Source organism: Argopecten irradians, chromosome 8 (genome assembly GCF_041381155.1).
Source record: "Argopecten irradians isolate NY chromosome 8, Ai_NY, whole genome shotgun sequence".
Classification (NCBI taxonomy): Eukaryota; Metazoa; Mollusca; class Bivalvia; order Pectinida; family Pectinidae; genus Argopecten; species Argopecten irradians.
In genome coordinates, this window is record NC_091141.1 from 35,017,169 (window position 1) to 35,033,996 (window position 16,828).

Here is a 16,828-nt window from a genome sequence, read left to right on the forward strand (position 1 = left end):
ATCATGTCCCGTCCCTAGAATCTATTTGTGTCTAATGCAAGCTATTTACACTTACATTTTACAGAGGTTAACATATCTTTAACCTCTGAATGATACGAACACCTAACAATAACTCAAATGATGTCAATTTCACACGGTAAAATATATAAGTAATTTATTGCAGGTGTAATCCTTTAATTATGTCAAACCATTGATACGTTATGTAGTGAGCCAGGTAAAATAAAAATAAAATGTATTTACCTTGAACCGGCTAATTTTGCGCTTTTTATCTAAATTTTATTTTGTATCGAAGAAATTTGACCTATTTATAACTGTGTTTCTCTCTGTAAAATTCCAAAAGATGGTAAATCGTAAATACCGATCTTCACTGGACATCGTAATTTTCGGGAAAGACTTTTGTGATTTTCCATAATGACATACAGTGTACTTAGCTCATCCTCCTTTTTGTCTAAGATGGCGCTTAACTGATTTGACTGTTCGGGTAAACATATTGAATGGTTCTTTAATCCGGATGTCATTTGACATTCATCCGGATAATGCAGCTAATCCTATCTACTGTTCTTCATACAAAACGGCTAAATGTTTTAGAAATCGATTTATAAGATACTTTAAGTCTCCATTCTTTTTCGAGACTGTTTCTGTCACTTAAAAACGAGACATATATTTTTGATTCTTTAAAAAATGAAAAAAACGTGTGTTTTACAGAAACTAATTTGACACACATTGTGGTTATAACATGAATAGAACATACATGTTCTACTTTGTCAACTTTTATACGGTACCTTCTTGGGAAGATATAAGTATTGTGACAGTAGATTAATATAATTATCTGAAGTACTATAAAATTTTCTAATCTTTGCAATACATTGTGTAAATTCCATGCAGGCATGCAGTAAATATGTTTCTTGTATAAGGGAAATACAGTTTGACAATGCTGTTCATGATTTTGGGATCATTGCAAGGTCAAAAATGTTAGGTTTCTTACAAACATCTGAGTAATATTTCTGGGTGTTATTCCGTTACAATTTACTTTTAGTGGAACCATTATTATAAAGAAGAGAAAAAAATCCCCCTACCTTGGATGTGATGAAGCTTCTGTTGATGTTGATGAATTTTATCGAACAAATGGCTTGATTGGCAACAAATTCACTTTGAAAGCAGTCATAGCAAGCAAATGCAATTAAAATACACTCAAATATTTTGCATTTGCACACAGTAGCGAACTCTTGAATCCAAAAATAGCAACTGGCGCTTTGTTTACATCGAGAGTAAGAAGATTTTGAACATGAATTTGGGGTTTATAAGTAGCATTGAGCGTTTTGTTCCAAAGGTTACAAATCTGAAGTATGTAAGCTCTCGTGAACATGGCCCACTTCCGTTACTAATGAGCTTCCGGTACTACTGAAAATCTATCCTTCTTGGGAGTTTATGGTTGTGCGACAGGCACAGGGATGGAAGGTCACACTGCCAGTCAGGACACCACCTTCAAACTTGGTCTTCTTCAAATTAGGCGTTCCACTTCGTCGTTCTGAAGATTTTTACTACTTTCCATACACTGCCGTTTTCGAGATTTAAGTTCAACACACAGGTTCCTTACAGTTTGATGAATTGCATTATCTAAGTCTTGGATCATGTTGCTTAGATGTATTTCACGTGAATGTGTTTTTTAAATGAGCTTATTCCATTCATAATCGTCGGATGTGCATTGTAAACACGTTTAAAACATCCTTGAATGTGAAATAATACGAAACTCTCGGATCCAACGGAAAGGCAAGCTTTGCTGTCATTGGAATATGGCTAAACTTGTTTTTTAAAGCTGAATATTTCAAAATAAGATGGTTCAGCGGCCATCTTTTTTGTTCCACAACAACACATTCGGCACTGGAACAATACTCGAGGAGTTTGTTGACCTGCTTATCGTCACATGATTTGTTTTGAGTCCACAGCGGAATAATAGAATTTACAAGAACATATCTGAGAAAAGATATTCTCTTTTTTTGGTTGACAGTACGAAATCATTGTTTTATTTCCAATTTACACTTCATCACATTCAGTGTGTACGGACGACTCGGGCGAATGGTTCAGCAAGACTTCTACATACGGGAAAAAGCTTCAAGGATAATAGTTCTTAAAATAAATTTACTGTTGTAAATTTAATATCGTCTCCGAATTTCTGTATCTAAATTATCTATTTTCTCGAGTGATTACCCAGATATTTTTCACGTCAGTAATCGGTGTCATTAAGATCGAACCCAGTCTTTGAGTTTATTGTATTGAAGCTATCCGGGATTTGATTGCGAAAACCATTCCTCTGGGACCACTAAGAAAGTGTTAAATTGCCAATTAGTGTGTGCGTCTATCTGTTTTTCCCGGCTGGGTTTACGTAAAGATGAAGCTAGAGATATTAGTTTTGACGATGGTTGCCATGGGAGAAATTCTGTGTAAGTATCAATCGAACTATTCTGAATTGTTCAATTGTCAATTGCTTCTCACACATTCCCTCTGTCGCTGAATTGATCCAATTGTATTCAACAAGCTCTCTTTACATTAGGACTAATATTTTCGTTGCAATATACCAGCAAAGAATCAATCATTTTTTTTTTGCATAAATCAACAATAGTAATTAAGTACAATGTTTAAACACTATGCCACAAATTTGATCATGTATTGAAAAAGTGATGAAAAATTCAGCAAATATATATACTTTATGTAGAGAATTATAGACCTATTATATACATGTAGCGATGAAGTTAGTCTTCCGAAACAGAATAAATTAATACATTTATGCACTTCATTGCGATACCTCAAAAATTGTGTCTGCCTAAAAATGTATGTATCCTTGGATATGTGTTTATGATTTTCAAAATTCATTAAAAATATTATGAAATGTTCAATTATGCTTGCCTGTTGACTACCCCTGGTGGGCCTCTTTAGCATTATTTCAGAAGACTGGCGCATGCGCGGGCAGCATTTTCATATTTAAAGATGTAAAATTGTTTTCTGCAACAATATTCCCTTGATGTGAGTTAATATTGTCCTGATGTAAGTCAGTGATGGAGTGCTGTGAGTCAGTGTTGTAGTGTTGTGGGTCAGTGTTGTAGTGTTGTGTGTCAGTGTTGTAGTGTTGTGTGTCAGTGTTGTAGTGTTGTGTGTCAGTGTTGTAGTGTTGTGTGTCAGTGTTGTAGTGTTGTGTGTCAGTGTTGTAGTGTTGTGGGTCAGTGTTGTAGTGTTGTGTGTCAGTGTTGTAGTGTTGTGAGTCAGTGTTGTAGTGTTGTGGGTCAGTGTTGTAGTGTTGTGGGTCAGTGTTGTAGTGTTGTGAGTCAGTGTTGTAGTCAGAGTTGTAGTGTTGTGAGTCAGTGTTGTAGTGTTGTGGGTCAGTGTTGTAGTGATGTGAGTCAGTGTTGTAGTGATGTGAGTCAGTGTTGTAGTGATGTGAGTCAGTGTTGTAGTGATGTGAGTCAGTGTTGTAGTGATGTGAGTCAGTGTTGTAGTGTTGTGAGTCAGTGTTGTAGTGTTGTGAGTCAGTGTTGTAGTGTTGTGGGTCAGTGTTGTAGTGTTGTGGGTCAGTGTTGTAGTGTTGTGAGTCAGTGTTGTAGTGATGTGAGTCAGTGTTGTAGTGATGTGGGTCAGTGTTGTAGTGTTGTGGGTCAGTGTTGTAGTGTTGTGAGTCAGTGTTGTAGTGATGTGAGTCAGTGTTGTAGTGTTGTTGGTCAGTGTTGTAGTGTTGTGGGTCAGTGTTGTAGTGTTGTGAGTCAGTGTTGTAGTGTTGTGAGTCAGTGTTGTAGTGTGTAGTAGTTTGTGAGTCAGTGTTGTAGTGCTATGAGTCAGTGTTGTAGTGTTGTGGGTCAGTGTTGTAGTGTTGTGGGTCAGTGTTGTAGTGTTGTGGGTCAGTGTTGTAGTGTTGTGGGTCAGTGTTGTAGTGTTGTGGATCAGTGTTGTAGTGTTGTGGGTCAGTGTTGTAGTGTTGTGGGTCAGTGTAGTGTTGTGGGTCAGTGTTGTGTCAGTGTGTTGTGAGTCAGTGTTGTAGTTTTGTGAGTCAGTGTTGTAGTGATGTGAGTCAGTGTGTTGTGTGTCAGTATTGTAGTGTTGTGAGTCAGTGTTGTAGTTTTGTGAGTCAGTGTTGTAGTGATGTGAGTCAGTGTTGTTTAGTGTGTGTGGGTCAGTGTTGTAGTGTTGTGGGTCAGTGTTGTAGTGTTGTGAGTCAGTGTTGTAGTGTTGTGGGTGTGTGTTGTAGTGTTGTGTCAGTGTTGTAGTGAGTCAGTGTTGTAGTGATGTGAGTCAGTGTTGTAGTGCTATGAATCAGTGTTGTAGTGATGTGAGTCAGTGTTGTGGCGATGTGAGTCAGTGTTGTGTCAGTGTTGTAAGTCAGTGTTGTAGTGTTGTGAGTCAGTGTTGTAGTGATGTGAGTCAGTGTTGTAGTGATGTGAGTCAGTGTTGTAGTGATGTGAGTCAGTGTTGTAGTGTTGTGGGTCAGTGTTGTAAGTCAGTGTTGTAGTGTTGTGGGTCAGTGTTGTAGTGATGTGAGTCAGTGTTGTAGTGATGTGAGTCAGTGTTGTAGTGTTGTGAGTCAGTGTTGTAGTGTTGTGGGTCAGTGTTGTAGCGATGTGAGTCAGTGTTGTAGTGATGTGAGTCAGTGTTGTAGTGTTGTGAGTCAGTGTTGATGAGTCAGGTGTGTGGTGATGTGAGTCAGTGTTGTAGTGTTGTGGGTCAGTGTTGTAGCGATGTGAGTCAGTGTTGTAGTGATGTGAGTCAGTGTTGTGGGTCAGTGTTGTATTGAGATGAGTCAGGTTGTGGTGATGTGAGTCAGTGTTGTAGTGATGTGAGTCATTTTTGTAGTGTTGTGGATCAGTGTTGTAGTGTTGTGAGTCTGTGTTGTAGTGTTGTAAATTCTTGAAACCCATGTCGTCTTCTATTTTATAGGTGTTGATGATTCTGAATCCAAATAGGAATAACAATCTCTAGGGGAAAACTCAACTCAATTTAAGATCACTTACCATCATAACCTCAAATATCCCCCACCCCCCAACTCTATATGACTTCGCTATTACATCTACTCTGCAAAAACGGCGTAAACTTTGACTCAAAGGAAACGAGACACAAATACATGTAACATGATGACGTGTTTTTTTCAGTTGTGGCGTCACAGGACTGTCCTGCGTTCAGTAAAGTTAAATATGGACGCGTTAAGTACCGTAGTAGACGAAAGATTGCCCGCTTCCGATGCAGACGAAGATTCACACTTCATGGTGCCAATGTGGCGATCTGTCTCAACGGGAAATGGAATCACCCAGCTCCAGTCTGTATAGGTAACATAATTATGCACCCCTACCAGATACATGAAAATGGAGCCACCCAGTTCATGTTTATATAAGTAATTTATATCCCGGTGTAATATATAGTACCACCCAGCCCAAGTTTCTCTACTAATCATTTTGTACATGCATTATATTATACATGTACATGAAAATGGAACCACACAGCTCTTGTCTATATAAGTAATATACACTCCCGTCTGATATATCAAAATGCAACCATCCAACCCCAGTCTGTATATGTATTATATACATGAAAATGGAACCACCAAATGATATGTATTATGTTTCCCTCCGTTGTCCTAATTACCGCGCGTTTGTTGACCGCCACTGCTCCAGACAACAAACCAGCGAAATGAATCTTAATTGTTAACATAGACCAGAGGGAATCTTGCATTTATTTCGTATTGTAACCTCATCTTAGACCATCAATATAAAGTTTCCTATGTTATTGTTGTTTTTAAGAATCTTTTAGTTTGTTTTTGTTTCGGAAAGATAGCGAGCCTTTAATGATCATTCTAAACATCTGATTTCCTTTTCTTCCGTTTGTAGCGCCCGGATGTGAATTACCTGATCACAGTCCACATCTAATAATGACGCCATCAAAAAATGACGCCTTGTTAACGCTAGAGTGTCAACCAGAATACATATTGATGGGTCCAGCCTCTATATATTGTGACGGAAATAAATGGAGCGATGTTCTACCCACATGTAAATGTGAGTAGGCAAGTTCAATTCTACATGAATGTAATTTGTTCTACATTGTAGTGGTTTGGGTATCCTTAAGCCAGAGTATCTGAAGAAAACTGCCGACCTTCATGGCAACTGTCCAACATATCAAACATAACCGATCACAGGGCCTCCTTATTGGTTATACGATATGAATTTTAACATTATATTTATTCGTTGACGACAACTCATGGGCCCAGTTTCATTTACGTTAATTAATTATCCATAGGAAAGCATTACAGTATCTAATGAATATTCCTCAAGATATTTTCGCTCACTTATGTGATATTTTCGTATTTATTTGTTTAAGTAAAGGCACATTGACGAAATTAGGGCATTGTTTAGAAAAAAACCCATTGAGTTCAATATAGCTTCCAGAAACTCACTTTCGGTTATGAAACTAAGAGCTGCAATACGGATAGTCTGATATCCATGGCGGCTGTCACAAACGCCATCTTGAAAAAAAATTAATATTGCTTCTTCAGTTTTGCTAGTGCTGCATGAAAGTATTGTTATTTTAGACTTTCAAAAGACCATTGCCCCAAAATCTAAGATGGATGCTTAAGTCACCATTTTGGTAAACATTATACAGTTGTTGACAGGGGTGAGGGCAACAGTTCGTTTGAGGGTCCAACAAATCATCCGTTGCCCGAAAACCCAGTCGATAACTGTTTTGTTATACCCAATTGTGACGTCACTACGGTCTAACAGCACATTTTAATTGTCGATTTTAACAGTTCTTTGGACCGCTCGACGGAACAGTTTATTGTCAATAGAGTCAGTATATAAACTATTTCACAGGGGTATAACAAATTTGATTATTAAGCTATTTAACTGTTGCCAAGGTTGTCATATGACCGTTTCCATCCCATATCTTACAGATAAGACTCCCGACTTGGCCTGTGGTTTTGAGGAGTCCACACTTTGTGGATGGACACAGCATGAAGGTGATGACTTCGACTGGACTGTCAACAGTGGCGCCACCTCTACGGACCTCACCGGACCGGAAAGTGACCACACACATTCGGACACCACTGACGGTAATTGTCATGAACAAGTCGGAATTAATCTATCGTTATATATCGTCTTTTTATGACCACTTTCTTTTCCGCAGTTCATATATGGACATTTTGATCTATCATATTCACTTCTCTTTGCTTCATTCTGTCTGACGAAATCGCAGCATCCATAATTTCCGGTAATCTTCACTAAGATATCCGATTAATAGCTGAGTAATAGTTCCGAAGATTGCCGGATATTTCTCCGAGGTGATCCGATTGCATTTGACGAAGTGAAACTAAGGGAGGTAAGTCTGATCGATCAGAATCATATAGTGGATGAGTTGTAGAATAATTCTGACTTGTCTTTGTTTGACATTCGCTACGCATGCGTTGCACATGTCTTGTTTTCTTATTTTAGTATTATCATTTTTTTCATACGTTTGTTGCGGTTGAACGCACGAAGATGTACAACTACATCACCGATACTACAAAGGTTACTATCACTGACGTACATGTATATCTGGCCCTATAATAAATCATTGTAAAACTGCTGGCAACCGATCGTGAGCACATAAGTAATTTGATCCTTTGATGTACATCACAGATTTTTAACGGTACACTGGTTGACTGTGTTGCATTGACGTTTGGCGTCTCTAATCTTCTTTGCTCTTGAAACTGCCTCCGGTTTTACTAAGAGATAGTCTAGTAACCCCTGAAGTATCGAGAATGGGTTATATATCGTTCCGGTGTTTCTGAAGAGTATAGTTTGGTTTTGAAAGTGATAATCTTATTTGTTTATCATTTCAGGTCATTACCTTTATATAGAATCGTCATCTCCACGCCAACCGGGTCACAAGTCTACTTTACTATCCCCTCTGTACCGAGACCTTCCGAACGGAACCTGTTTCGAATTTTACTACCACATGAAAGGAAAAATTGGTCCGAATGGTAAGTTGTATACACAACTGATTAGGCCACAGCAATATATATATGTATGTTTCAGGTACCTACCCTAGTTACAAACTAGGTTTAAGTGTAGCAAATTACCTTTTCTTTCATTTTCGCTAATTTTCAATACTCAATGGGTTACTATAACTGACGTTATATTCACTCCGGGACATAACAGAACCAATGTGGCTTTGAAATTGGTCGTCACTCTCTCTCTAGTCTTCAGAGGTAATCTTTGGAAGCCTGTTACCCGGAATGAAATTTAAAATTCAAATTACTTTGTGCGGCGATCTTTAAGACGGTTTTATATCTCTCTTTATGCAGAACTCGGCAGTTTATTTGTTTACGTAAGACGGGATGGACAAGATTTAGACGAATTGGTACCATCATTCAACAGAACCAGCAATCAAGGCGAAGATTGGCTGCGAGGGAGTTTCGAAATTGGTGACGTGACTTCCTCAATACAAGTAAGATTCATTGGTATCTTCACATAACTATGCCTCATGCTGGATTAATAATTAAGATACATGTATATGTAACAGTATTATCTGGCTCTCTGTATAAAAACTACATACAATCTTGAGTCGAGCTGTCTCGTATGAGGGCGAGACCCATTATTCCATAACAGTCCATATCTGCTTACATTATTAAGGAAAGGTTTGCCTGTTTGTAGGGCAAACGTTGCACTATTTCAAAGAGACACAACATGTATAGCCTGCAGAAACCCAAAACAGGCAATCGCAAAATTTTGGAGAAATTTCCGGTATTTTTTTGAAATTATCGACAAATTTCCGAAGTTTCTCCGAAATGTTACGATTCCCAAAACACACGCGCACTTCACACACGCAGCAGACCGCACACACACGTGATACCGGTCCGTAATACCATAAATCAACCTATTTTATTTTCAGATCGTGATAACAGCTATCCGTGGGTTGAGTTATGTCGGTGACATTGCCATTGATGACGTCAGATTGTACAATTGCTCGGACAATGGTAAGTCGATACAACCAAAAACTGATAAATCTTTAAAAATATGATAACCGTGCTAATGAGCCTTCTTAGAATTATTGATAGTAATATCATTTTTGACGTGTGTTGAAAAGTTAGGTTAGAATATTTTACTATCTGATAAGAATATACATCCTTATAACAAGATAAGAAAAAGATATTCTATGAAACAGAGCTTCACGTTTATACATACATGTTGTAAGTTTGATTTCATTGATAACTTTTATTTTCGTTTTTTTGGTACTTTATAGACAGTTATTTTAGCAGATAAACACATCCGTCATCTGTCATTAAAGTTTTGGCATGCTAAATTTTCTCGACCCCACTAACATGCCGCAAAGCAGCGAAAATACAAATGTACCATCACATGAAAATTATCGGCTATGTGGTATTTGGTAGCTTTTACTGTCAAAACATACCTTAATTCTAAAAATGTCTCTGCAGATGATGTTACTACGGAAAGTGCGCTTGACACGACCCTACAGTGGACGACAGGCTTACCGGAAGTGACGTCGACGGATAGTATACCAACTGTAACAGATAGAATTACAACGGAAGCTCCTGATGACATTACAACCACGCAATATGTGATTACTTCTGATGGCAATTTGGAAACAACGTTATCTAATACAGAAACTACTACTTCCGGTATGTTCACAACAGATGCGTCAACCGCGCTTCCGGATGCTGTTGACATGACAACAGAGGAAGTCACAATGGAAGTGACATCTCAACCTACGACATCAAGTTTTCCTACAACAGAGCCTACTCAGGAGCAGACAACAGTAGTCACAACAGAGAAGACAACCGTTGCTACTCCAGTTTTGACAACAAAGATAACAACCACAACAACACCAAAACCAACAACTAAAACAACGATGACAACAACACGCCCTACAACAACCAAACGACAACCACCAACAACAATATCTTCAACGACAAAAGCTACGACCACCAAACCAACAACTATAAAAACAACTCAAAAATTGACAACAACTGAAAAGACAACTACTAAGTCAACAACAACTAAAGCAACAACTGCAAAACCAACAACAGTTAGACAAACAACGAAGAAAGCAATGACAACGCGACCAACAACTGCGACAACAACAACAAAATCGACAACACCAAAAGTGACAACTGCCCAACCAACAAGTAAATCGAATACAACAACATTAGCAACAATAACAACAAAAGCACCACCAACAACAATAAAAGCATCAATCAGTTCACAAACAACCGAGCCTGTTTCTGCTCTATCGAGTACTATGTCGTCCGGAACAGTAGCTACCACAGAATATGACAATACAATTCCAGAAATCACAAGTGGTCCAAAAGACAATAATGAAACAGATATTCCGAACGTGATTCTCGTTGGCGGCAGTAGCAGCCAATCAGATGGCCCCGTGAAGCCATTGATGATTGGCATAGGTGTGGGCGTGGCTATCGGTCTAGCCGTTGTCTTGGTGATAGTATTTTTGTATTTGAAGAAACAGCGAAAGAAACAAGACGATATGGAGGATGAGATGGCGCCTATTGCTAGGAATGCTTACAGTGAATGGTAGCGAATACTGAGAGTTTACTGAAAATAAAAAAGCAAACATTAAAATGCAAGCAATCTACAGGACAGTGATAAGATTTGAACATTTTTTAATCTTTTTACAGTGAATGGTAGCGAATGCTGGGATTTACGTGAAAATACAAACCAATCGTCAGGACAATATACAGGACAACCCTAAACACATTTGGGGACTTTTTACAGTGACCGGTAATGAAATTAAATGCTGGTGTTTTAGTGCAAATACAAACCAAACATAAAAAACAATTAGCATGACAGTGATAAGATTTGAACACAATTTTAAACAGCGAATGGTGATAATGCCATGTCAGTGCAGCTGTACGCTAGGTCTACCATTTATTCTCAATATTTTCTAACACAAGATCTTCATCCAAGGGAAATAATTCAAGTTGACTTACCTCCCTTCGACCGACGGTAGATTGTAACCTCATTGTGCCGTTATAAATGTATAATATATTATGCAGTACTTCAGAGCTGAAGGTTTAGGCTTAAAAACATTCTATTGATTATTTTCTTTGGTTGTACACATGTATTTCTTGTATACTTGTATACTTGTTTCTTTCAACAGAAATATTTGTAAAATCGAAATTTACGACTTGTGAAGTCTTTGAGAGGCTTAACTTCCGAAATGACACTTATGTGGCATATTGTCACATAAACGATATCCTGGAAAATATATAACAACATGTATGTGTCTTATAACATTATATATATATATCATTTGGTGTAAATGATGACAAAGAATGTTGTAAATAATAATTACAAAATTTTATCTCTTCCTCGAATTTGTATGCACAACCAGAGGGTTGTACTCGGTATATACAAAGTATAAAACATAGTATTTTAGCGTAGTAGGATAAATGTTACTAAACTATTAGGAAAACGCTTCTTTCCCAGACCAATGACTGATGATTTTATTCTCTTGAATTGGTGTAAGATATTGTTTCAGTAGGGTTTTGTTCGCTGAATACAGTTACGCATATTATTTTCGGATGCGATTCAGTTTCACTATTTTCGGGGAATAAAAACCACGAATTCTAACTTAAAATGCAAATAAATAATTATTAATCAGCCATAATTCGCAAAATAAAACTGTCGCTTAAATGTCGTTCATACCGAAAACGGGAAAACCAATCGCAGTTAATATAATCTGTTGTACAGTATGCTCTCATGAAGCCTTCGCATGCATTCCGGGAAATATATTAGCATGTAAAATTTAATCGCTATATAATACAACACCCATTTAACATTTTCGTGGGATGTGAAATACAATTAATGTAATTAATTTAGTGATAATGTAATGCTTCAATTTAAGTCGATGAGGATTTAAAATATTCCCATTTCTGGTGCAATAAAAGCAAAATAATTTCACGATTTTTATATCACGCTGATTGAATTGAATCACACACGTGACATGTTTCATCAATCACAGTTGTCAACTGAGTTGTGGCAGGGGCAAGAACTAATGCAAACATTTAATTTAAATATTATACAGATTGTAACTTTTATGGCATCGGAAAAGCTACAACCATGCACATTACCAGTTCGGTCTGACAGACACGTCACATGCAGGTGCATTATATATAAACAGACATTATCTTGTCTAAATATTTACATCTGTATTTTTCGCTGTCGTCTAAAGCAAACATGAAAACTTCAAAAAGAATTAGTTTTGTGTCTTATGGTAACATATTGATAAAATTATTTGTGTCCTAATAGATCAAACGTGTAGTCCTTTTAATATTTCTTCAGTTCAAATTTGAATGAATTGGGCTGTTGAAATCATTAAAAGGCAATAAATTAAGGCATAATGCTTGCGAAAATAAAACATTTTAAATATGATAGCGCGTGCTATATACCCTTGGTATGCGACTTTCATGACTTTTGGAATTACGGTCGAAATTAATTTTGAATTCCCTTTTAAAATTATTATATTTTTTGACTGAGTAGCATTATTTACACTGTCTTAAACTTTTAATACTTTTGTATTTATTTCAAAGGGAAGCTTATCAAGATATGCAAGAGTAATTTCCATCAATATTCGGAAATATATCACATTTCCGAAGTTTACCGGAATTTCTCCGAAATAATCCGATTGATACAATTTGTACAAGAGTGATTTCCCCTATATAGTTCTGACATGATTTCCGCTTCCGGTGTTTTATTATAACTTTGGGATCTTGTTCAGATCGTAACGCAGAGTGTAATAGCATTATTTAATCATGTATTTAGTTCTGTTAAACAAACACAAAACTTTATTTGTATGCGTAAACCATAGTAGATCCAAGTTTACAACTGTACATTCCCTCTCCGTGTAACTAGAAAGCTTTGATTGTTTGTCATAATATATTGTATCAGTATCAAGCAAATAGTACCATTTCGCTCTACGTTTTTCTTGAAAATTGAATTATTTTTATATACAATAAAATTAAACATTATGGGTGTATTTTGTTGTTCTATTTCAGTTGCTCGGTTGATCACACGATGTAAATATGTCAACCAATTACCTTGGACAAAAGTACTTGGATACTTCATATTTTTTCAATATATATCACGTATTTTAAGTTTTTTTGTTTTTTTTTTAATTTCTTTATCTAGACCCCTTATCGTCTAAAATGGTCTTAGGGCACTCTGGTGGGTCCAGAATTATATAAACTATAATTAAATATAAGATCCTTGTGATACTCCCAACGCCACGCGGCAACACATCCGTTGGTAACACAGGGATCTGAGAATTAGTTACAGATTATATAATCATGGACCCACCAGAGTGCCCTAAGACCATTTTTAGACGTTTTAGAGCTCTAGATTAAAAAAACGATAAAAATCATACTCTACATGGTTCTATAAGACCATTTCTAAAACGTCTAAAAATGGTCTTAGGGCACTTTGGCGGGTCCATGATTATATAATCTGTAACTAATTCTTAGATCCCTGTGTTTGGTAACATGGATTAAACCATAGGATCTTGCAGTTGCTAAGTGTTTATACGTAGTAACTATAGATCGTGTACAACAAATATAGTACACATGCATTGTGCTGTTATAATTGCTATTGATAAAGATTTATGTTTTAGTAAGGAAGCGTGGTATACCTTTAACATACAAGTTTCAGAAATTACTGATTTGCTTATAGGATATTAACCCAAGCAAACAAAACAAATGATTAAGATTTTTTTTTTACAAGATTCACATAAAAAGTTATATTAGTTGTCAATAGTTTATTACATAGGGAAAGGTAATGTCCAGATAAATAGTTGATTGTTTCAAAGCTTATTTAACAAAAGTATATGTAACAATAAACAATGTTGCACTAGCCTTTCAAAACTATTTCCTGAAATCGACAACCGCTAGATATATTATGAGCTACAATTTCCATTTCATTGTTGAATCAAATTCTTCATTTTATTTTTCTTTAATGGAAATCATTCAAACCTACGTCATCTATATTACTAGACAGTTTTATTATAGAATTTTCAAAGGATAGTGCTGACACGATTACCGGACAACGGAAAGAGAAAATAACCGTATCTGTTAACCAGGTCCCGGAAACTATGTGAGCTAGTGACTTTTTTGTATTTTTTTTTCATAATTAAAAATAAATACAGGAACAAAACAATATGTAATTATTTTAAATAAACATCAATACGTCATTCATCTCTTTCTTTCATAAATAATTTTTCTCATCTATATTAAAGTTGTATGGTCTATCATTTTCGCTCTTTTTGTCATAGTGAAAACTGTTTAAGTGTTATACATATTTTTCTCCGTCTTCCTGAGTTTTAAACTTTCTAATTTTACCACTTTTTATAAAGTTGCAGCACTGGAAGTATCTTTAATTATAAAAGTAAAAAATCTTTTTAACGTGTACACATGAAAAATAGGCTCGAAAGATGCCGAATCATTCCGAACTCTTCCGAACATCGTCTCGACAATCTCGAAGTAAAACGAGGGTTGTGAAACCAAGAGAAAAACATCAACAATTTTTCATAAACAAAACATGTGGTCGAGCTCATCAGACTCTATCTACAAAAAAACAAAGAAAATAATGCTCGCACATTACTATATTTGATCCACACAATATTTTACGGTAATGTGTAAATTGGATGTTTCAAATACTCTATCTGTGGACATATACCAGCATGATTTGCTCATATAAGCCAGAAGGAAAACGTAAACAAACACATGTGCGCTTACGTTAGTTATCTGGCTCACCACGTGCTGGTCGTGTCGAACGTCAGTCACGTGATACGATTCGGAATCCGAAGTCACTGAACATGGCGGTGATTGAAGGCGCTTTATTCAAAACCAGGAATATATGATTCCTAGATTTCGGCTCTCTTATAGGCCGACATATGCTTTTGGGGAGCTAAATCATCAAGTTACATTTCAATGTTTGAATATCAAATGTTTAAGTTACATATCGTTACAGTGAAATTAGCAGCAATTCAACTTTAATATAATCAATATCACTGGTTTGTGCTATTATCAATCAAATTGCCCATTCATTCTCATTTTTACCTCTAGTATAAACATTACTATTCGATGAACGTTTTTATCCAAAATATATCAACTTCAACACATATATACATTTGTTGAATGTACAAACTTATATCTTCTTTTTTCAGACAGTAGTCTAGCACAACAATGTTATTTGATAATGTCATTTATATACAGAATTAAAAGTAATGGCCTAAAACTGACTCTTGCGGAACACCAGTATTTGTACTTTTAACAGAAGAGCTACAATACGTGCATTTCCCACAAAAACGCATTTGTCGACTATTACGGACACAATTTTGAAGTTTTCAAACTATACCATAATTTGATATTTTACATTCAGTTTCTAATCCAAAACACGATCGTATCAAAGAAAACAAGACCAGTTGGCTGTATTTTTTTCTAGGTGTGTTGGAAACCAGATTGATATTGCCACTCCTACTTGTGTTTGCTATACGGTATAGTTAAGCCAATCATAAATAGTAGTTCTCTCTGATATTTGTTATCCAGAAAAAACATGACACAGTCCCCTGTGATACGTATCGTCTATATAAGTATAGTGAAGGTAACACACTTCGCATATCTCAGTGATTTCTGTAGAGAAAAACTTTCCGTAATTCCTTGAGACTACTATGACAAACACACACCACAATTTCATGTGATTAAAATTTAGTAACTGGTAATGCGTATTCAGCGAACATGGAAAGGAAACAAGCTACATCAGTTTGTAAAATTTACTTTGGTTAAGGAAGAAAACGTAATAAAAATACAATTGTTTTTATAGCCACGTTACACTAGTCCATGTTACACTAGTCCATGTTACACTCGTCCATTCTTTTTACAATTATCCTACATGTATGAAGTCAACTGTATCGGGCGGATAAGTACAATGTATAAGAACCGGTAGGGGACATGTGTATCTGCCTTGTAAACATACTCATACCATAAATAAAGACATACGGGTAACCTCCCATGTATTTTACAGAAAATAAAAATAAATCATTTAAATTCCGATGTTGTAAAAAATAAATAAAACATCAAACTAATTTATAAATGTGCCGAATATAATTAACTGTTTTCCATTACAATAGTTACAAATTCCGTTTTAATAAGAACATATGAACATATATCAAAAATATTTATATTTTGCATAATCGATAAAATTCATTATATAATCTGAAGGTTTGAGTGAATTGCAATATGTTTAACCAAAACACAGGTGCGAGAAGTACCAAAGTGAAAGCATAGCTCCCTCAGCATATTAATGGCATTCCCACGTACTGGCTCATAATTGCGAGAGTGATAAAGATGAAATGAGAGATCGAGTGAGAGAAACTGTGACTGAGGTCGAGATGGAGGGGGGATAGGAGGGTGTCAAGTCTCTGAGAGAGCGGGAAAAAGGGAGCGCAGATAGAGTGTGTGTCAGGTAGGGGGTCGGGAGAATATCGGGTAAAGTTTACGAGAAAGGGCATTAGTGAAAGGGGGATATTGATCTCAGAAGTATGGTTCTTTAGGTGTGCAACAATGGTTTATTACTTTGTAATATTTAATTTAAACTAATTGGACTAGAGTCACATTGAGTATACTATTTTATTTATATAAGTGTCTGTTTTTACAGCAGTGCATTATCTTTCTGTATAAGTTTAGTTTAGTTGAACCACACAATGATGCAGTTCTTGGCCTTAGTATTTGCGTTTTCGCTGAGAAGAACAACCAAATAAAAATACAAATGCAAATTTGAAGAAACTA

General features: G+C 36.2%; 1 protein-coding gene across 1 annotated transcript; it reads left to right on the plus strand.

Annotated features, from left to right (window-relative positions):
* The first annotated feature begins 1,280 nt into the window (after positions 1-1,280).
* Positions 1,281-13,018, plus strand: LOC138330214 (zonadhesin-like). Its single transcript, XM_069277667.1, has 8 exons — positions 1,281-2,441; positions 5,133-5,306; positions 5,865-6,029; positions 6,923-7,081; positions 7,850-7,990; positions 8,315-8,457; positions 8,902-8,986; positions 9,446-13,018. Exons 1-8 carry the CDS (start codon positions 2,390-2,392, stop codon positions 10,564-10,566), a joined length of 2,040 nt encoding a protein of 679 aa, XP_069133768.1. The 5' UTR covers positions 1,281-2,389; the 3' UTR covers positions 10,567-13,018.
* The last annotated feature ends 3,810 nt before the right edge of the window (positions 13,019-16,828 follow it).